Source organism: Lemur catta, chromosome 18 (assembly GCF_020740605.2).
Source record: "Lemur catta isolate mLemCat1 chromosome 18, mLemCat1.pri, whole genome shotgun sequence".
In the NCBI taxonomy this organism is placed as follows: domain Eukaryota; kingdom Metazoa; phylum Chordata; class Mammalia; order Primates; family Lemuridae; genus Lemur; species Lemur catta.
Window position 1 is genome coordinate 28,585,157 of NC_059145.1, and position 22,468 is coordinate 28,607,624.

The window sequence follows — 22,468 nt, forward strand, 5'->3', positions numbered from 1 at the left end:
CCCAGAGTAGAAAAAGGAGCAAAATAGCATCATTAGCCCTGTGGCAGAAATTTTCAAAGGCCAAACATTGAAGTAAATTTTGTTAGCCCTTTGAAATGGTGGTGTGGGCTGCAGTTTCTAGGCAAAAGCAAAAAAAAAAAAAAAAAAAAAATCAGAGCTCTTGTGAAGTCAAACAGGCAGGGGTGGAGTCCGCTCGTGCAGAGAATAAATCATTTCCTTGATTTTTGTTTTAAGAGACCATGGGGAGAAAGGAAAGCCGGGGCAGTCGCTAATGCAGTGGTATCTGTTCAGACTTATTTTTTCTTCCATCTTTGAGTCTTACCCACCAGATTTCTGTTTGCAAAAAGGGCCTAATCCACTTTTTTTTTTGTCTGTGCATTGATTTAATAGTATCAAACCCTGAGGTCCTCGTGGTCTGCACCTGGGTTGCTTTTTCCCCTAATGAAGCAAGAGAAGTGGTTTAAGCCCCCGCCGCGCTCCCTATCAAAGCTACACAATGATTAACTCAGGTCCCCTTATTAGGACCAGGCAGACGAAAATCCCTTAGTCATCAGCATTGTGAAAATCCCGGAATGGTGAGTGTTCAATGAAAAGATTACCTTGGGCACCTGAAAAATAATGGAAGAGCTCAATAGAGAAACCATTAAGCCTGTCTACACACGCTAAGTGAGGTGGAGGGTCGAGGTAATTAGCTGGGACACACAGGCCAGAGAAACTGTTTTGGACCTTCTGCACTGACTCAAATGTATTCAAATCCCTCATACATTTTTCTTTGGAGAAGCCATTTTAGGTTGTATCTACACACACATGGACAAAACAAGACTTAAATATGACTGGTCAATAAAAGTGTTTTGATAGATTTAGAAAAAAAACTGAATAATAGGCGGCTTAGGAGATGGGAGGTCCAAAGCTGTTTAACGTTTTAGTTGTGTGTCTTCAAGCCTAGTTGTTTCATCTCTCTTAGCCTCAGTTTCTTCAACTGTAAAATGGGAATATTAATAGGTCTCCTCCCCCAAAAAAAGGTTGTTGTGAGGATTAAATATAACAAATGCAATGTTGCTAACTCATTGCCTGGCAAGTAGTAAGCATTCAAGAAGTGTTACTTATTGTTATTCGTTGTTGGATGGACATGACTCATGAGTGTTTGTAGAGATTGTGCATTTAGACATCATCTAACAAGGGGGACAGAAATCACAGAGCCAATGCCTTCGTCTGACAGCCCCTACTGTGGTGCCTGTTCATAATAAACGTTCTTTATTTTAGGCACGTGAAAAATATGAACAAGCCCTAGTGGGGCTCACTGACAGCTTGTCTTCCTAACTTCATCCTTAGCCTCCATAGCCTCTCTAGATTTGTCTCCTTTTTTAACCTTTTCCAGAATAGGCTCTATCTGGGGGCTTGAGGGCAAGAGGGCTCACGAACACGCTGAGGAAGGGGCATTCCTTGTCCTAATAGAGGCGATGCTCAAAGCAGCGAGTACCAGAAAATGAAGTTCTGCTCAAGTCATAGTTCTTGCCTCTCCTTTGAGGGCAACTGAGTCCCTGCTCAGAAGGGATGCCAGACCAGATGCCTGGGGCAAGCCCCTCATCCTCACCCTTGGCCCTTGTTCCCTGGGACACACGGCTATGGCTTGGTCCCGGACAGTGGTGGATTGTGTCACGGAACATAACCGAGGGCACTGGCCTGGGGAACAGCCCTCTTGCTCATCCCCACACTGAGCCAGCCTTAGGGAAGAGAACAGATCTTCGCTGTCAGCCTCAGTGTTTGGAGGGTGAGGTCTCCAGTGCATAGGGTGTCACAGAATTGGCAGAAAGTATGCCAGACTGAGAATCAGCTCAGAGACTTGCTGACAACCTGGAGAGATTTCAGCATCCTTTTCATAGCAAGAAATTGCCCGTGGGCCAGAGGTAGGGAGTGAAACTGACTGTGGCGGCCAGGATGAGGAGCGTGTGCTTTGCCTGCCCCAGTAAGCCAGTATTCCAGTAATGATGATAAGAATAGCTCCATTTAACATATCCCTTTCGGTAGCATTATTATTGTCCCATTTACAGAGGAGGCTCAGAGAAGTCAAGTCACTTGCTCAAAGTCACCAAGCTAGAAAATGGCAAAGCCAGATTTCTCACCTAGCTGATCCTACACCCATCCTCTTAGCCACTTTACTAGAAAGATTTCTTTTAAAGTTAGAAAAGAAAAGGAAATTACGTACACACACACACATACACACACACACACAGACTTTTGACAACCATTAGTTGACAAAAAAATATATAAAGATAAAAAACAGCCATAAAATAGGTAGTGCTTTTTAAGAAATTTGTGTTTTATTCATCAAAACAATACCTCCATATAATGGAAAATAGTCTTACGTAGATTTCGGGGGCTGTTGTTTATTTGGTCTAGACACAGTGCCTGGTGCATGCTTGGATTTTCTGGCAATAGTTCCAAAGCCCTAGTGGGTTGGGAGGATCTGGTCATTCCTCTCTACTTAGAGCACAGCTGGTAGAAAGACATGTTCCTGTGGATAATTAAAGGAAAGGTCATGCTTAAAGGGAGCTCTGCTGGCATTATGCAGGAAAGGATTCTCATCTGGGTTCTGCCAATTTATTCACTCTGCTATATCTCAACCTGTATACTGCAAAAAATAGAACTGATGACAACTTCCTACCTCCTAAGGAGACTAGAATCAGAGAGAGGGAAGCAGCCTTAAAGGTAACCTCTCACGTAGGTAAAGAAACACATGCAGAGCATCCTACCTGGCCTCTACTTGAGCCTCTCCAGGGAAGAGGAGGTCACTCTCCCCAGACATGGCCATTTCCTGGCTGGACTGTGATGACAGTTTGGACCTTCTTCTGGGGCCCTGTCATTTTACTCATTCGTCCTGATTGTATGCTCTGGAACTACCATGAACAAGATCCATCCGTCTACATGAAGCTCCTTAATTAACTAGATGAGTATTATGGTTTTCTTTGTCATTAACCCATCCTTTTCCAGGCAAGATGCTTTCTTGTTCACTTGCCTTATAGAATATACTTCCAGACACTCTTTTATCTTCATCATCAACATTCTTCCTAAAGGTCGATGTCCAGAACCAAAAATAATATAACAATTGTCTCTAATCATAGGATCACAATTTACGCTGAGCTAGTTTTCTCTGTTATTATGGGATAGGAGGAAGATCAATAGGACTAAGTGCAAGTCAGCAATTATCCAATAAAAGAACAAACTTAAAAAACTAAAGGCTGGTGCATGTGGGAGAGTGAAGGGTTTTCATTCATGACAGAGCTTGCCTCATCGTCCCAAACTGCCTTGAAAGGAATAGAATTTGACTGGTGTCATTCTCCGGATTGGAACTGTGTGTTAGTGGTAAATGGAGAGTAGGCGTGTTTAAAGGTTGATCATTTCAGCTGTAGCAAAACTCCTACCAACTGCCAAGCACCAACTTTAGAGAGGAAAGGAAGCAGTTTTTAGCTGAGAGTAATTATTTTGCCAGCACCTGCTCTGACCGCTGATGCTTGAATGCCTTGTACTTTTCTACCAGTGTTGAGGAGATCAGGAGTTTCCAAGGGAGAAATTTGGGCTCAGAAGAACACAAGGGAGTCCTGGCTCCTCTGCCTTCTGGCTGAGATCATGAGCAAATAAATTCCTTAAATTCTATGGGTTTTAGTTTTCTTGATAGTAAACGGATATGGTTAATACTCCCCATTTTGCAGGATGGCATAAAGAAGAAACCATTCATGAAAGTGTTTTGCTAAGTGAAAAACATCATATAAATGTTAGATATTATTGAACATGGGGGAGACTTGAAAAAAGGGCAAGCCACCTTCTCGCCTCAACCAAATCTGGAACAGGAATGGAGAGGAAAGATTTGGGGTTGAGAATCATGTAGTAGAAATGGTAATTGTGCAAAATCTGGAAAGCCTTCTTCAAATTCCTTTAAGGGCCAAGAGTGGTTTCCTTTACCCACTAGCCTTTGCAGGCAGTCAGCTTTCTGTACAATTATGTTGGTTTTTAGACTGACCAGTGCAGTGGTTTATCGATCTGGTCTTTCTCTCATTCCTTCCCTCTACATATTTTCCCTGAATTCCCTTTCAAAGTCAGGTACCAGTTTAGTCAATGAGGAGACAGCAGTGAGCAAGACCAAGAAAGCCTTTGCTCATGATATTCTGCAAGAAGTAGACATTACGCAAAAAGTTAGTGAATTGCAATTTCAATCAGTGCTATAAAGAACAAGTGTAGGGTTCCAAGGGAATCCATAACAGGGGAATCCAGGAATCATTTTGGGTCCAATGACTCAAGAAGATAGAATGTATCACCCTCTCAATAATTAACTAATCGATGTGTGTTCCCCACTTTAAAGTTGGCAAAGAACTTTCTCGTGTGTTTTCTCATTTCATCAGGCTGTCAGCCCTGCAAAGTATATAATATTGTCACCCTGGTCTAGAAATCTGGAAACTAAGGCTAGGGAACTTGACATGATTTCCCCAGGGTCAACTAGTTCTGGCACTTACAGAACTTTTGACTCTAAATCGTGAGCTCTTTCCACCCTACCCTGTTGGTTCATTGACTGCTCTGTCTTGGGCACTGAAATTTTGAAAAATAGCGTTGAGAAAAGAGCAATGGAGGAAATCACTCCCCTGGGTACTTTTCTGGGAGACATTTGGGTGGAGGCTGTGATTCCTAATATTGGTCTCAGCCAAATTGCAGGAGGAAGCCTAGCTGAGATGTGAAAATGCTTTGTGTGCATTGCAGTTTTTGTAGTTCCCAGGAAACCCTCTCTGACACCAAATGTAGCCCCTTGGTCTAACCTGTGCCTAGAAGAACACATGTGACCTGAGTCAAAATGAAACACATAGAATGTCACACATACTCCCATAGGTTTTATTCCTCAAACCATTCATTGACTTCTCACAGCACCCAGAGCTCCCCCAGATTTGCTTATGAATTGATCATCTTAGCTACCATTTGTTCCATGCTACGTCGGAGACTTAGTAATGCACATTCACCCTTACCAACCTGCTGAAACAGCCACTTAGTATCTCCAGACAGATGAGGCAACTGAGGCTCAGAAAGATGAAGTAATTTGCCTAAGGTCACACAGCTTGTCAGTGGTAGAGTCGAGATTCAAACCCAAGTATGACTCCAAACTCCATGCTCTCAAACACTGTACTCTACCACACTCCCTCCCCTCAAACCTGAAAATACATTTTATAACCACTTCCTGCACTTCCCATCTGAGGTTTTTAGCATTTAAAACCAGAAGACATAACAGCAGCCTTCAGGCAATTTTGAAAGGCTCCCGTACCCCCAGCCACAGACCCCCATCTCCCTCTGGGTTAAAGATGCCCACCTACCATACCACCCTCCTCTTGAAGATCTGAGTTAACGAAAACTGGGAACTGAGGGATTCAGTTAGGGCAACCTGCAGCCAAATTGCACAAAGACCCAAGGTCCAAAAAATGACAGCAGTCTTCGTTGCTTTTCTTGACTGGTGAGCCCTCCACTAATAAGTTGGGGCTTAGCTAGAGTCACTTTTCTCCTTTTTTAAGGGAAGAGGGAAAATGCAAAGCTCCCACTCAAGCAACAGACTCTAAATCAGTAAAACTGCATGTGCTCCCTCTCTCTCTTTCTGCAAAGCAGAGGCTGTGGCTTGAAAAAAAATAACAAACAGATTTTATTTTTCAGTACCTTTTTGTTTTCCCTGGTCAGCTCCGTGTGCTAGCATATTGTTTTAACTCTGATGGGGATACAGCATTGAGCTGTGAACAATTAAACATAAACACCAGCCTCACTTCCATCCTTTTCTTTCCTCCTTAGGTGAAGGCAGCTTCCAAATATGTGGACGTACCTGTGAGTATTTGAAAATTGTTTTTCGGGGGTTTGGTTTTTGGTTTTCGTTTTTTTTTTTTATTTTTGGCTTTCATGAGAATTTTGATGGTGCTACTTTTATTAGTTGCTGCTAAACTGTATATTCCTGAATTGGATCATCAGAAATAGAGAAGCCAAGAATACTTCATAGTAGAATTTTTTCCAGACAAAAAGAGGGTATGGCTTCTTTCATCAGGAAAGCAGGTCCCCGTTTGAGGGTAAACCCAGTTCATGGTCACTTTCACTTTCATTTTCATTGGTTTCTCTGGTGTTTCATTCTGTCTTCATCCTGCTCACCAACCCTTTTGCATGCACACCTTGGGAGTAGAGCTGTGACTTAGAAATTTGCACAGGGGTGCCAGTATTTTTAAAAAACAAATAAATTCTGAATTTGTTCATTTTGGGGTCAATGTTGCAATTGTTTTAAGGAAACCTTACAAAACTGCTTATAATTAGTGCAGGCCTCATTAATGAAGAGAACTGTCAAAGTTCATAGATAAAGCACTCCAGGTTGCCCAAAATTTACATTTAAATTGAGGTTAAGTAGGACACATGAATGCTGAAGTGAGGGATTACCTGTGATAAGTCAGGATACATTTATAGACAGACTTTGCCCTGCCTATTAGCAAAATAAAATTGGAGAGATTTAAATATCTTCCAATAAAGCAGAAAAGAAAATGATTCTGTTTCTCCATTTCTAACAAAAGAGGTGTGAGACTATTATAAAATATTAAATTTAGGGAGCTTATGTCAACAGCCACCAAGGGTCTTGTACTGAGCCGTTTCTCATTCTGAACGTGGTTAAGTACCCTCCTTGTTCAAATACTTATTTGCTAAAATTTGTTTTTTTCGAAAAGGATTTATATTAACATTTAAATTCATTTCCCCAGGAAGCTAAGTGTATAATGGTTTATTGGCTTATTTCTCAAAGGAAGACGAAATAGAAAATTGGAGTTGAATTTAGCATTAGCATGTATTTTGTTTGTTTAATGAAAGGATGTACAATCAATAATTACGCTTTGAATTCATATAATACTTCTAATCGAGGCACCTCAGACTCCTTCTTGTAGACAGTCCTTACAGGGGAGAATAGAGGAAGCTCACACAGCTGCAGGAAGGAGAGAAGTTAAGTAATTTACATTCTCAAGCCCCAAAGTATAAACTGACTTCACAGAGAGCAAACTCTTCAAATTCTCTGGCCCTGTTTCTCCATCTTTAAAATGGAGAAAATAACACCTACCTCATGGGTTTGCTGTGCAAACTAAATGACACCACGTATGTAGAACACCCAGCACCATACCTGGCACCTACCAGAAATTTCAGCACAGGAGAAGGGCATGGGTGGTGAGGGTCGTGCGATGCCCACACTCTGTTGCACAAGGGGAGAGGGGGTATGAATTTGCCGACATCAGCCCTGACCTCCATTGTTCTCCAACAGTGGTGGAAATTGAAATGCTGGGCTCCCAACCCAAAGATCTGGTGGCTGCGGTCTGTTTTCTGTAGGCCTCAAAACAGAGGGGAGATCTCCACAGCCAGGTTTGCAGAAGTGACCCACAGACGAGGCCCAAACACCTGGAGAAATTCAGTCCAGCAGTCAGAGTTAGCATCACATTATGTTAGCTTGAACCACATGAAATTGGCATTTTGGAGAGGTCAGAAAGTCAAATATCAGCAATTTCATATGGTTCAACGTAATAATTCCTGCAAGCCAAGTTCAAATGCAGTATAAAGATGAGGGAGGGGGAGATGGACTCTGTGTCAATATGAAAGGCACCCTAATCTGTAGTCAGGCAGTGTTTATGGATTAATTATGCCATATTAGAAGCCTTGTTAGGCTATGGGGGAACAAAAATGAATTAGCAAAATTTATACTCTCTAGGGAGGCAGAAGAAAATGATGTAGCCTGTCCCAAAATATGGTCATTTAGCACCAGTGAGACCAGCATGAGCAAGAGCGAGACCCCATCTCTACAAAAACTAGAAAAATTAGCCCAGCATGGTGGTGCGCTCCTGTAGTCCCAGCTACCTGGGAGGCTGAGGCAGGAGGATCACTCAAGCCCAGGAGTTTGAGGTTCTGGTGAGTTATAATGACACCACTGCATTCCAGCCTGGGCTACAGAGCAAGACCCTGTCTCAAAAAAAAATCATTTCTCAAGTTGTTTCTAGCCCTGAAGATTCTGAGTTCATCTGTGTTGTCCTGTGAGGTTTTCAGCAACACAGTTTATTGGTTTAGCTCCATGTGGGTAGTAGTAATTAGTTAGCTTATTAATTTCAGGAAATTTAATAAATTTTAATTTTCCACAGTAATGGAGAGAAGTACTGGTACCACTCTTCAAAACATTGCATAATCCCCAAAGCATATCTCTTTGTCTTAGGTGTGGTTTTGGACCCTTCGGTATATGTACCAGATTTGCATTCATAATTCGGGCTTGCTTAGGATGCGGACAATTTGAGCTTGTTTTCTTCAAGCTCAGAAGTATTCTTGTAGGGGCGGGCTAAGATTAAAGTGTCCTATTTTTCCTTAGCCACAGAGTAGCTTATTTACAAATTACGTCTTCCACACGTGGATGGAGTTAACAATACAGATACTTGTTTATATGTTTTCTCAGATCTATGTCATATTCTATCAGTCTGCCCAAGCCACATTTAAAATAAACAATGTCATTGTGAGATATTAAAAAACATCACCTAAAAGTTTATCCCACTGTGTGTAAGTAGCAATGTGGTATAAAGCCTGATTTATCTAACAGCATCAGCTATTTGGTCAAGTGTATTTTGCAGCTATAACTACAGGTTAGCTTATTTGTCTGTCAGCAGTTCTATTTTTAACTGTTTTGATTGGAAATCTACTTACAATGCATTATCCATCCTTCCTGCCTTTTTTTCTCCTGCGTTTGTAAACAGGGTACTGACTGTAATTTAATCTTTTCTCGATGACCCAGGATCACCACTGTGACTGTCTCTTTCCCCAGTGGCTGCATAGTGACCCGCTCCCCCCAGGGCCTCCTGAGGTGTAGGGGCAGCTTGCCCCCGCCCTCGATAGTCCCAAACCCCAGCGGTTGGTGAGTCTACGTGTCTGGTGTTGCAGTCGGGCACCCTTCTCCCTCACACTCAGGGCACCAGGAAAGTGATAGCTCTCTCTCATCGGCATACTTGTTTCCAAAAATTCCCCTCTTCCCTATTCCTGGTCCATCAAGGGATGGAAACCAAACTTGTTGGAATTGGATGTGAAGCTAGTTTGAAAGGAAGATGGCTGAAAGTAGGGGCCTGAGGACTCTATTATGAGAAAACTATACATTTTCATGAAGAGACTATTATTTTTATTTTGATATTGGCTCCTCCAAGGTCCCTTTTTTCTTCTTGGTTCTAAAGTAGATTATAAAGGTAGGTAAGGCTATGGTGTGATCTAATATTGTTGAGGGAAAACCATAGTGGTTCATGTTTGCATTGCAATTTATGGCTTTCAAAACATTTTCACATACATTATTATAGCTGATGATCATAACAATCCTTGAAGGTAAGTAGGCAAGCTATTACTAATCCCATTTTACAGACAGTTTAACTAAGGCTCAGAGAAGTTTAAATGATTTGCACAAGTTCCAATTTGTAAAATTTTTACCCATCCAGTAAAAATCTATGCAGTGTGATTGAAGAGCTTACAAAAGGAAATAGAGAGAGAATTTGCAGCAGGGCATGGTTACACTTGCCTGCAATCCTAGGACTTTGAGAAGCCAAGGAGAGAACATCACTTGAGCTCAGGAGTTCGAGACCAGCCTGAGTAAGAGTGAGAACCTGTCTGTACAAAAAATAGAAAAATTAGCCAAATATGGTGGTATGCACCTGTAGTCCCAGCTACCAGCTACTCCGGAGGCTGAGGCAGGAGGATCACTTGAGCCCAGGAGCTTGAAGTTGCAGTGAGCTATGATTACACCACTGCACTGTAGCCTAGGAGACAGAGCAAGACCCTATCTCAAAAGAAAAGAGAGAGAGAGGATTTGCTCATTCATTCATGGATTTGTTTGTTCATTGAAGATTTACTGAGCACCTACTATGTGCCAGGCACCATTCTGTGTGCTGGAGATACAACAGAAATAAGCCAAAGTTCCTATGTTCAATGGAGCTTATGTTCTAGTAGGAAAATACAGACCAAAAAAAAAACCCAAATAAATAAATGATGTCAGATATTGCTAAGCACTATGAAAAGAAACAAGACAGAGGCAAAAGAAGAGAATCTCAGAGTTTCTTAATTACCTGGGTGAGATGAACCAAACTGATTTTTTTTAAATATTAGAGTTTTTAAAACTTAAACAAGATGCCCCTTTGAGGACAGTAAACCTTAGTGAAAAGAGAAGGAATGGTGAAAATAACCGTGATTGTAGATTACTTTTTCTAACATTGTGGTTACTAATAGGTCTGATAAATTTGGCTTTGGGTCTTAGCCCTAAGGTGGCTGCATGTGCCCAGGAAAAGGCCATATCTGCCACAAACATCACCAGGGAAGAAATGGAAACAGTAATAATAAGTTTCTCAAATCCAGGAAGGGGTCCCCATCCCTACTGAGAATGCCCTTTGATGTGCAGTTGCCAAAGGGACAGAAGGAGAGAGGTGCCAGTTTAGAACTGATAGCTATCACTTACATCTCATTGGAGAACCTCTATTGTTTCATATCATAAAATTGCAACAATTTATAGGACTATCATGGAACCTGCTCAATCCATGTGCTGAAAATTGCTTGAAAGTGTAACACTTGACTACTGTGGCTTTGGGTTGTCCTCATTGTTTTTCAAATTAATACCTTGTCATTGTTTCAGCAGGTGTTAAGAAATGTTACTAGCATCCCAGGGGCCAAGCATTGGCCCTTTGCTTGATAATTGTTTGCTTTGTATCAGAAAAAAAAAAAAATACAGACCTACTGTTTCCAAACCTTCCTCATTTTCACCCTGGAAATTACACAGAAGTGTTAACTAACTTCAATTTGCAGTGCCTGACAGTCACGTCTTGTAGCGAAATGATACTTTGTGATCTAAGGTAAATCACAGTAATGAAAACTAATCTTTTGAGTTATTAGCAAACATACATATCTACTGTGGAAATTTGAGGGGTTTGTGACCGCTCTCTTAATGACCCATATTACAGTGTTTTAATAGGTTTCTTTGGAGATAACTTTGATTGCGACATCTCAAGCAGTGTGCATTCTGCGTTTCTTTTTTTTACTTGCTTGCAACAAATCATTTCCTAACTGCTGGATAAACCACCTGCTTACCTTTCCAGAAAATCTAATTTATTTAAAAATCAAGTCCTCCCCTCTTCCCCCTGCTCCCCCCCTTTTTTTAATCTTTGGACTCTAAGGCTGTACTAGAAGCAAAGACAAATGGTTGAATGTCTCTTCTGAGTAAACTAATTAGCAAATACTATATACACTCAGGTTAAACTCTCCCAAAAAATGGAACTTGATTCAGAGGGGGAATAGATTGAAATACGATTTTTTTTTTTACTTAGGACTTTCTCAATTTTTTTTTTTAAAGAGGAGAAATGAATTGCGAAGGCTGTCACTTTTCTAATGATGTATTAAGGACAGACAATAGAAGACAGAGTATGTTTGGGTATTCCTTAATGGGAGTTTTGATCCAAAGCAAAGCCAGAGAATGTTTCTGGGTTATCCAGTGAAGATTTATCCATTAGATACATTTTCCCAAAACAAATTAATAGTAGAAAATTATCTATAAAATCCTATCATTCTCAACTCCCTTCTTAGCCAGCTTAATTCCTGGAAAGAGAGGGCAGTTCTAGTATCAATTCCAACCAGTCCAGGCTGTGGACAGCTATACTGTGGCTACAAAGGTGACCGGACAAAAGCAACGCAGGGCAGGTGGAGGGTTAAAATGAATGGGTAATGAAGAAAGAGTGGCTGTCTGAAAATGCCATTTTCATGTTTTCCTGTTTCTTTGCAGAAACCCGGGATGGACGTGGCCGACGCCTATGTGACTTTCGTCCGTCATTCTCAGGATGTCCTGCGTGATAAGGTCAATGAGGAGATGTATATAGAAAGGTTATTTGATGTAAGTAAATGCCTTCTCCTCCTTGAAGACCAAGGAGGAGACCCTCCAAAATGTGACAAAATAAGAGACAGGAGGATAAGTCACATTTTGAGAAAATGGATTGGTCCTGATTCCAACAAAATCTTTTCCCCTCCCTCCGCCTTAGGCTCTTATCTGTCGTGTGTCTGTTCCGAACCCACTCTGGTGTGGCAGTGTCTCGGTCCCAATCTGTGTGATGTGGAGGGCGGCACACAGCCTCTCGGCAGGCAGGCTCCTTCCTGCACGAAGCTTGCGAGGCAGCTTCCTCTAACTGGCAAAGCCCTTTCTTGGTCATGGTTTGCCTCCTTGCAATCTGGCCTCGCTTTGGGGCGATGTTGTCGTCAGGGAGGATGGGGCCAGCTCCCTCTCCCGGGGGTGGTACCTCCCTGACACCAGCTGTGGCGTGCAGATGTGCAGTAAATGTCGCATTGTTATCACTTCAAAGATGATGATTCCGTTTCTGGGAGACGAGAAATCCTTAGCGCTGGGTTTCGGCAAACACTGATGTTCGAGTCGCTCAGTCAGTTCCGGTTTTAAACCGAGGTGCCCCTGGCCACCCTGAAAATGTCTGAGAAGAAGCAGGTGTATTAGGACAAGTATATCGGGCTGCAGACTGGGATCAAACTTCAGAGAATGCAGACTTCCAAGGGTTAATGGGTTTTTGAGCAATCTTATTTCTACTGTGACTACATCTGCACTGCAAAGCAAGCCACTGAGGCAAAAAGGGAAAAAAGAAAAAACCAGAAATCTGCTTTGGTCTCAAATTGCCTGCCTCTTTCAGGCCAAAGCAGATGGAGTTACCTAATTTAGCCAGATATTTTGCCTCAGGTTTCTACCATATTTGCCAGTGTAGACCCGGCCAGAGTGCATGGAAGCTGATGTTCTCGTCTCCGTGTGGCTCTAACTGTGCAGCCTACTTCTGTCTCGTGAAACGTGAGCTCCTGTTGTCCAGGTTTCTGTATTTTTAGTGCCAGCCCGAACATTAATGTTTTGGTCTACTATGGAATCCGTGTTTCCATATTTTTTTTTCCTGTGATTGTGTTCAGCAATTTACACTGAGTTTTTTTTTTTTTTGTGTGTGTGTGTGTGTTTTGTTCCATAGCTAAGTGAGCTCATTATTGGCACAGCTTTCGGATTCTGCAGCTTCTGACTTTTATATGCTTTGTCTTCCAGCTCATTTGCTTTCCTTGTGTGTTGAAAGGCTCCTTTCTTTTTTCTTTTTTTCTTTTCCAATCATCCCCTTTCTGTGCTCGATACCCCTCTCTCCCCTGCATCACCTTTCTTCAACAAAACCCTTCTTACTTTTTAATTCCCACCCGTCCTCTCTCAGATTAAAATGGAACTTATCTCTCATGTCAAATGTTTTATCACATTATATCAAGTGGCATGAATTAGAATCAAATAATCTTCCTGTGTACATCTTCTAGCATGACCCACATCCACTGAGAATGCCTCATACATGCATAAAGCTCACCGGCGGGTCCTCCCCCTTCTCTGCATGCGTGCCTTATGAAAGTACTGAGCCTAGACTGTCCGGGGCACAATCACCCATCCAATAGGCATTGAAAACAGAGACAGGCAGGACCCTCGGGTCTGCAGTTAGGAGTGTGGACACTCTGCCCATCTCCACTGAATTAAATTCCAAACCACAAATTTTCAAGAAGCCTGTGGATTGTTCTTTTCAATGCCTAGGTTGCCTTTTTTTTTTTTCCTTTGATCAGTATCTTCTGATTCTCAGTTTTATGTGGCCCGTGTGTGCGTGTGCGTGCGTGTTCCTGTGTGAGCGTGTGTGCGAATAACCTCGTGCTCTCTCCAAACTTAAAAACATCTAGTACTGAATGTGATGTTTAATCTGCAGTTTAGCCTGCCGCTTCATTGACAAATAATCCACCCTTTCCTCTCTCTTTCTTTAAAATTAGAACCGCAAGCCTTGTCGAAGGCAGCAAGGCAAATTATCTCTTCTGTGGCTCTTTTTAAAGGAAAGTGCAACCAAATCTTTATTTAAAAAGTAAGAGTGCAGCCTGGGCTAGCACAGATGGTAAAACTGGACTTGCCCGGCTGTTGGAGAACACAACAGGCAAATTCAAGTCCTTCCGTCTTTAATGTGAATTAATAGTGAAAAAAAAAATTACTAAGAATATGTTTTTCAGAAAGCATTTTATGGTTAGGACCGTTCAAAAATTCACAAATTTCCCCAGTCCCTTGTTGAATTCCACTGCCCAGCATTAAATGATACCAGTAACATTGTGGGAACCACCACAATTTAGTCTCATGTTGTCCCAATTTCATTTTCCCAACGGAGTCTCAGTTATACCCTCCTGAGTATCTGGTTTTGAAGGCTTAACCATTACAACCATGCTCTGCACATGACTCCCAACCCCACAGGGAAAAAAAAATTTTCAGGAGCTTATTTAGACATAACAAGTTTCTTTTCCATTTACTTTCTTACTTTCCAAATAACCTGATCTCTTAATTTACAGAATATTGGTGCTAGGCAACCTAACTGATTTAGTGCAAAAAAAGTTATTGAATCTGTCATGGATTTAAAACATTTGTCATTTTAAAAACCCAGAGCTTCTCGAAAAGCTTCATTACCATGCCGTCTCAGTAATTTAATTCAGTAATTACTGTTTTTCTATAATCTAGCGGCAAAACATCAGATTACCAACATGTTTAATTATTTTCGGCTTCTGTTTCCTTAAGCATGGTGTTTATTTCTTTGCATATATGCTCTGCAAGACTCTTGTGTCCACTGAGCTAAACAAGGGACTGGGAATATCAAGGCGAAAGGGTCTGTGAAAGCTGCCACCCTAAATTTCTTGCTGCAATGAACTTATTCTTTAAATTCCATGCCTTAATGATAGTGGTCCCAGGGCAAGCTTCTAAACAATTGGCAAAAATCTATTGAGAAAGACTTGTTGATCTGGGAGATTTTTCTTCCAAATTGTTGCATTTTGATAAATGGCAAAAATGAATAATAGCAAATTAACATTTTGAATGAAGGAAAAAAATATATATCTCCGAGATTGTTTGCTGTTTGGGGGTTGTTGATTCTGACTGTTGTGTTATTCTCTGGTTTTTAGTTCCTGCTGGCATCTGTCATTCAGAGGCATGTTCTAAGAGTTCCTGTTGTGTTTTTTAACTGTGTTTCAAGTCTCAGTTTTAGTTACCTGATAAGTCCTTTAAGTTCTGCCTACTGGTATTGTTCCTTTTTTTGCCCCTTTGAGCGTGCCCTTGTAGAAAAGGCTGCATGGTTTTCGTGTGTGTTTGTATCTGAGGATATTTGGATTACTAGCTGGTCATTTAATGGTGTATTTTCACTAGGCCCCTACCCAGTGCTCTCTGAGCCAGTTTTCTCTCTGCCACGTCATTGTACTTTTGGCTGGAAGTGGGTGCTTGTGGGAGATTATCGGCAAAGCATTTGGGGCTCTATATTTGATGTTCTGCATTTTTATCTATTTTATTACGTAACTTAAGAACAGGCTTTCCTAATTCATCCTCACCAATTTTTTTTTTAACCAAGTGTTCTCTAGGTTTATTGGAGAAATATATTTGAACATAATGTTGCCTAATTTGTAGTTGAAGTTTCCCTGTTTATTAATATAATTGGTCTGCCCAGAATTTCTATAAAATACTAACAACTTTCCTGATTAAAGCACCTAAGAAAAAACCTAGCCAGTCCAAAATAAAGTGCCGATTAGAAAAGAATCTTCAAACTGTTTCCCATATTTCAGATGTGTAGCTATACATTTTTATCTGCGTTTTTGTCTTAAAAAATGAAGTACAATTGTTTTGAGTTGCTGCAAAATAACAATTTATAATATTTTGAAACAAAATATTCAGAGATTTAAAGTGAGAGAATATTCTAATATGTGCAATAACAATGAATTCAAATTAAAGATGCTGAATTTTTAAAAGGAAATCAGATTGCTGTAAGGCTCAAGTGGGAGTCTTGGCCTCCTTGAAAATTATTGCTGACTTTTAAAGAAAATATAAAGCATGGATATGAAATAATCTCCATATTCCTAAAGCAGCAGCTAAGGGGAAAAGCACAAGCTCAAGAAATAACTCGAAGACAGTGATTTAAAGTTGGAGTGTCCATAAATCATGCAGATGGTTTCTTCCCCCCTACTCTAGTGATTAATTCAACATCTTCCCCAAAACAAAAACATGCTTTTTGAAATTAGAGATCAGAGCATCAAGAGAAGCACCTAAGATTTCGAGGTCTAAACAAAAATTAATTTTCTTTTCTCCTTGTACTTCTTGAAGACACAGACTGAGAAGAAAATCGGGATTAAAAGAGATGTGCTTAGGGTGAATTCATCTGCTTAAACCTCACAGGCTCGGAGATGAGTGATTAAAAAGCCATCTCGAACTTGGATGGAATCCACGTTGGTGGCAATGCTGCCTCCGCACTGGCTTTCTTCAGCCCCCATGTCATTGTGAACCAGGCTCTGGGAACATTTGACTGGAGATGATACATGGATTATATAGGTCAATTATACACTTAATCTGCCTTCTGGAGGATTAAGTATTTGCAGATTGACTCTGCATTTGGCTTCTCCGTGGCAGTTATCAGATCAGGAAAGGGCCTCTTACCAAACAGCCTCATAAGAACTTAATCAGGCAGCGTGGTCAGATTGGGATGGGACTGCTGCTCAGTATTCTTTGCCTTGCACGGCTTTTAATTTGCTGTTCCATTATCAAATCGTGTATTTGTCCACTTCGTGTGGCAGAACAATAATTGAGTGTGAATATTTCCCTTGAAAGGGGTAATTTAAAAAATGAAACCTCTGCCTATGAAAACATATTTGCTGTAGTTATATATGAAACCACAGATAACCTTATTTTAATAACCTTATTAAATTAAAAAAGCATCGTATATATGAACGTGCATCAATCCAAGTAGGAGCCATCCTGCTGCAGCAAGGAAATGCCAAAGAACAGGCTACAAGGAGAGCAGTATGTGATGTCTATAAGGTGTATCACTGCTGTCCAGGTGAGGGAAGCTTTCCAAAAATACCAAGTAGGGAGGGGTACATAGGATTCACTAATACAATAGGTTGCAGTTCTAGGGGGCCAATTAATGAAAATCAAGGCGTATGGCATTCTAGACACTGAGATAGTGAGTTATCTCCTCTATAAGCAATAAACAGTCTTGAGTGCCCTGAATGGGAATTACAGTACAGTGATCTTGGGCCTTGCTCTAGAGCCTTCAGGCCGGGTCCTTCCTAGCTAGGGACCTTGGACAAGGTATTTAATCTCTCAGAGCCTCGGCTGATTCATCTGTATAACAGGGATGATAATAAACAGAACGTTCCTCATGGAATTATTATGAGGGTGAAATGTCATATGCATCTGCAGCATCAAGCTCTGAGGAAGCATTTGGTAAGTGTTAGCCACCACCACCACCACCATCAACCCCACCATCATCATCATCATTATCTGTTCTAAGGTGCTGTAAGAGTCTCCATATCACTTTAACCCCAAGCTTGCTTAGAGTTGCTTGATGTACGGCAGCCTGGTACCTTCTTACTTTTGGTAAAACATAGTCCTGAAACAGCAGAATCATGAGGGTCATGAGTGGGGCTTTGAAGTAAGATAGGCGGGAGGGGAGCAGGAACCCTGGTTTTGCCACTTCCAAGCTTTCTAATCTTGGGTCAGTTATTTAGCCTCCCTGAGCCTCAGTTTCCCCATCTGTAAGGAAACTGACTTCTCACAGTTGCTGTGAGGACTAGAGAACATTATGGATGTAGACTGGCATAGTTAAAAATTCAACAAATCTTTTATCATCATCATCCTTATCATCTTATAGAACTAATTGTTCCTTCAAGTGATTTTGAAATAACCTAGCTCTACCCTACCCCCCACAAAAGCACTGGCAAATAAATCAGTGTTGACCTTCAGAACTTTAGGAGGTTTGTTGTTATTGTTGTTGTTGTTTTGGGTTTTATTGGTGGGAGGTGCAGAAAAGGGAGTGGTTAATACCTTTTACTATTAAGATACAATATATGTATATTGTAGATGTTTAGAAAATACAGCTAAGCAAAAATTAGAAAATTAAAATGTTGAGTTCCCAGCACCCAGAGATTATTACCTGAGTCTTTTAAGATCTTTTTTCTATGTGCTTAGATACATTGGGTACTTTATTCCAAAATGAGTGAGCAAAAAAATTCCTTTTTTAAGTTAATGATCAGTATTTCCCATGCCAATAAATGTTCATCTAATACACTGTATTCAAAATTTCCCACTTCTCCCCAAAATATTCTTTACAGCTGGCTTGTGCAAACCAGGATTCAAGGCAGGGTCACACATACAGGGCAGGGTTGTAATTTCCCTTAAATTTCTTTCAAGCCAGCACTGGCCCTTTTTTCATGATCCTGACTTGTTAAAGGGACCACTGTGCCAATTGTTCTGCAGACTGGAGGAGTTTATTACTATCTAAACATAGAACTGATTTGCTGAGGGAAAAAAAAAATCAAGCTGAATTCAACCAAGTAGTTCTTTTAAACATAATTAGTAACTTAGCAGAATTCAACCAGGGTTTTTTTTAAGCTGTTCTCTGTATGTAAGGAGAATTTCTGAAGCTAGTTTAAGAAAAAAGGGGGGGGCTAGACTGCAAGAAACCCACAGAGGCCAGGGTACAAGTTGGCCACATGAAGAGGTGCAGGGATTTTATTTCACGGAATAATGCACAGCTATCTGAGCTGCATGGGTAAATTCTGAGGGTCATACTCCAGCATTTCTTATGTCACTGTAACTGCTTTGCTGAAGCCTTAGACTGGTGATTTTGACACACACATACCCGTACTATTATATTTAGGAAGGTTCCTTTGTTAATTCTACTAGGATTTTCCCTGAGGTCATCAATCTGAAATTAAGCCCTTCAAATCAGTCTGAAGCTGAGCTTTTCCATACTCTTTAGATCAAATTTTAATTGAACTGTGACCTCATCTCTATCATCCTCAATTATAAAGCTAAAGAGCGTGTCTGCCAGGACATCCTTCAGAATCTGTGCAGTTATATATATTGAGACTGGAAAGCTAATCCAAACATACTGGGAAAGGCAGTTAGGAAAGGAGAGACAGTGGTTTCTTTCATCTAATTTTGAGCTCCAGAGTAATTCTGGCAGTTAAGTCGTGTCCTAGGCCATGCATTACAGCTGTAGAGAAGTGTCATTTCCCAAGAAGAATTACAGAAACTGCATGGGGGAAATGAGAAGTGGATAGCCCATCCCCTTCTCACCTGACTGGTAACATTACTTATTATACATAGTTATATAACAGGTATATATATGAGATACATATTTTAAAAAGAGGATGTGTGTGTATCTTCTCAGCAAGTTAAGCTAAGTTTCCTTAGCTGAGGAAAACCAGCCCCATTCTAAGCTCTGTTTGGATTCTTGGAAGTGAACCTCAAGATCTTTTGAATCATAAAATGAGTTCATCGTCATGATTCGTACCCTCCAGTGCCACTCAAATTCCCAAAGTCTTTATGCTTTCTCTACCTCCCACCATCCAAATCTGCTTTTAACAGATTTGATCATCCCTCTTTTATTAAGAAGACTAAAGTGCTGACCTTCTTGGGATATTTGCAATTTTAACAAAATACTTAGCCAAAGGAATAAAGCTCTAATAGTGGACGTTGTATCTTTAGGATGTCTGAAGCAAGTCCATTGGGATAGGAGAATATGAAAAGAGTGTTTTGATGCCTCTGATGTGATGAATCTCTTATTCAAATGTGAATCCTCTCTTACCCCCGTGACCTTCACAATAACAAGTAAATGATAATAATTCATTCCTTTGCTGTCAGAGTCTTAGGTATGGAAACGTATCTCCATTCCACATGAACTCTCTCTATGCCTGGGTGGTGTGAGGTTTCTGCAATCCTACACACAGAAAAGATAATGGGCATTAACAGATTTGGATTAATCATGTAAAATGGGTCATTACTATCCAAAAGAAATTGAGTTTTTTTTTTTTTTTGGTTGTTGTTGGTATCATCCTCACAGATTTACATTTCAGTAGCATATCTTCAAATAGTTTCCTAATCTAGCTATTTCCTTCCAAAGCCATTCATAGAAATAGATCTCTTTTACTTTCGGGCAAACCTTACATAAAACCTGCCTTGAATTTTCTCTGGAGCTTGTATGCAATGAAGAGTTTAGCTAAGTGTCTTTATCGGAACAGCTTTCTGTGTTCCAGGAGACATTTGGTGAAGACAGTTAATTTGTTTTCTTTTCCAGAGGAGAATGTTCCATTAATCATTCTAAGAAGCCAGGCTGATTGCTCTGTTACGTTAAGGTCACAGTATTCTTGTTAACATGACCCACACACAGTACTTTTGTGTCTTAAAAAGGATTTTTTTTTCCTTATGGCAGACTTATGGCGTGGAAGCAGTAAGCGACAGACTCTTAAACAGACTACACATGTGTGAGGATGAGTGTGTGCATACGTGCACACACACACACACACACACACACACAGAGTAGCCAAGGCACATTTTGTGGAACAAATATTATTATATTACATTGCAGGAGACGAGATGTACTAAATCCTCAAATACTTCCCATTAATTAACCAAGTAACCGTTTCTCTCCCTGCCAGGCTCTAGGTAGGATACTATCAAAAGATTTTACTGTCTATCAATACCTAGAGTCATAGTCACTGCTCCAATTTTTTTTTTTTAATGAATGGATTTTTTTGTTGTTATTTTATTTTTGAGACAGGGTCTCTCTCTGTTGCCCCAGGCTAGAGTGCAGTGGCGGCATCATAGCTCACTGCAACCTCAAACTCCTGGGCTCAGGCGATCCTCCTGCCTCAGCCTCCCAAGTAACTGGGATTACGGTGCATGCTACCATACCTGGTTAATTTTTCTACTTTTTTCTACTTTTTTGTAGAGACAGGGTCTCAATATGTTCCTCAGGCTGTTCTTGAACTCCTGGGCTCATGCAATCCTCCTGCCTTAGCCTCCCAAAGTGCTAAGATTAGAGGCATGAGCCACTGTGCCCAGCCTGATAAATGAATTTAAAACATCATTTATAGGTTCTTGTTATTCAAAAATGTGATCCATGGACCCTCAGCAGCAGCAGCACCTGGGAGTTTGTAAGAAGTATACAATCTCATCCCTAACCCCAGCCCAAATGTATCAGAATCTTCATTTTAACAAGATCCTGTGGTGATTCAAATGCATATTAAAGTTAGAGAAGTATTGGGCAAGATCAAAGACTTCAGACTTATGTGGGCCAACTCATAGTAAGAAAAAAATTTCATCTTGCAACTCAGTGTATGCATACATGCACACACAGATATACACACGTGAAACAAAAGTTTGTGAAATAATATTTATCCTTACTACATGTGATCCAGTTTGATATTTTCTGTTCCACCTTTCCAAAATGGTGGTGATGAATAAAATGATTTCACTACATACAAACCCTCAGTTCTAAAAACACATCTACAGAAAAGTTTCTTACCCTTGGCACCACTGACATTTTGAGCCTGATAATTCTCTGTTGTGGGGTGCTAGTCTGTGTGTTAAAGGATGTTGATTGGCATCCTTGGCTTCTATCCTACATGCCAGTAGTCACTACCACCTCTCTGAATTGTGTCAATAAAAAATGTCTCCAGATATGGCCAGATTTCCCCCAGAGGGCAAAATCACCCCCATCTGAGAACCAGTTATCTAGAAGAGCCAGAAAAGAGGTCACTGCTAGATGTGTCCAGGTAACTGTCCCTCTCTGGGTATGACAGAGCCCTCTGCCACCTGCACCATCACACATACATGTGATGAGTATGATGTAGCACCAACAATAAAGCAACCTCAGGAACTGTTAAAATGATTGCTAAAGAAGTCCAGGAGTCAACCTGGGAGTTAGCTTGGGAGCCTGTGCCAGTCTTTGAAGCAGATTATGTTCGGGAGACTTAACGCAATGATGGGAAAAGCTTGTGCGACATCCAAGACTCCTCACCCCACGCCCCATTTCTCCCCAGAACAGCCCCTCTCAAGTCAAGGGAAGGCACTGGAACAGTGAGTGAGATCAGCAATACGGATTCCCGCTTTGGCCTCCCTCGATAGCATTTCTTTCCTTTCCTTTTTATAATTCCACCCAGACCTTGATTAAAAAAACAAAATGTCGTTGCTTCTACCAGGTGGCTGCAAGTTATTTTTGTGTGTCCAAAAACATGAAAAGAAGGCTCAACTTAAATACTTCATTCATTCCATATTCCCAATTCAGAAGAGAACAGTTAACAGCCTCCTGTTTTTCTGTTAAACTCCTGCTGAGTTGACTAAAAATCCAGTTAATGGAGTCTAGTTATTTGCCTCCAGTGTGAATATTCCTGTATCAAAAGGCTTACAATGACAGTGTCACTTGCCATATTGGGTTGCCTTGACTGCCTTTGGCAGAATTTTTTGCTCCGACCATCTCTGGACTAAAGCCAATTATACCAAGTTCCAGGTCTTGCCCAGGATGGGGGTGGGGGGAGTTATTAATTACCAGATCTGCTTGCCAACCAAGGTGTAAAA

At 40.9% G+C, this 22,468-nt stretch overlaps 1 protein-coding gene across 10 annotated transcripts in view; it reads left to right on the forward strand.

Moving 5' to 3' along the window:
• CADPS (calcium dependent secretion activator) overlaps positions 1–22,468 on the forward strand; it is a 440,985-nt gene that overhangs the window by 391,645 nt on the left and 26,872 nt on the right. For all 10 annotated transcript variants that reach the window (XM_045529934.1, XM_045529931.1, XM_045529936.1 and 7 more), the window contains 2 exons: positions 5,815–5,847; positions 11,816–11,923. In XM_045529934.1, coding sequence (XP_045385890.1) covers positions 5,815–5,847; positions 11,816–11,923 — 141 coding nt within the window. The remainder of the gene's footprint in view (positions 1–5,814; positions 5,848–11,815; positions 11,924–22,468) is intronic.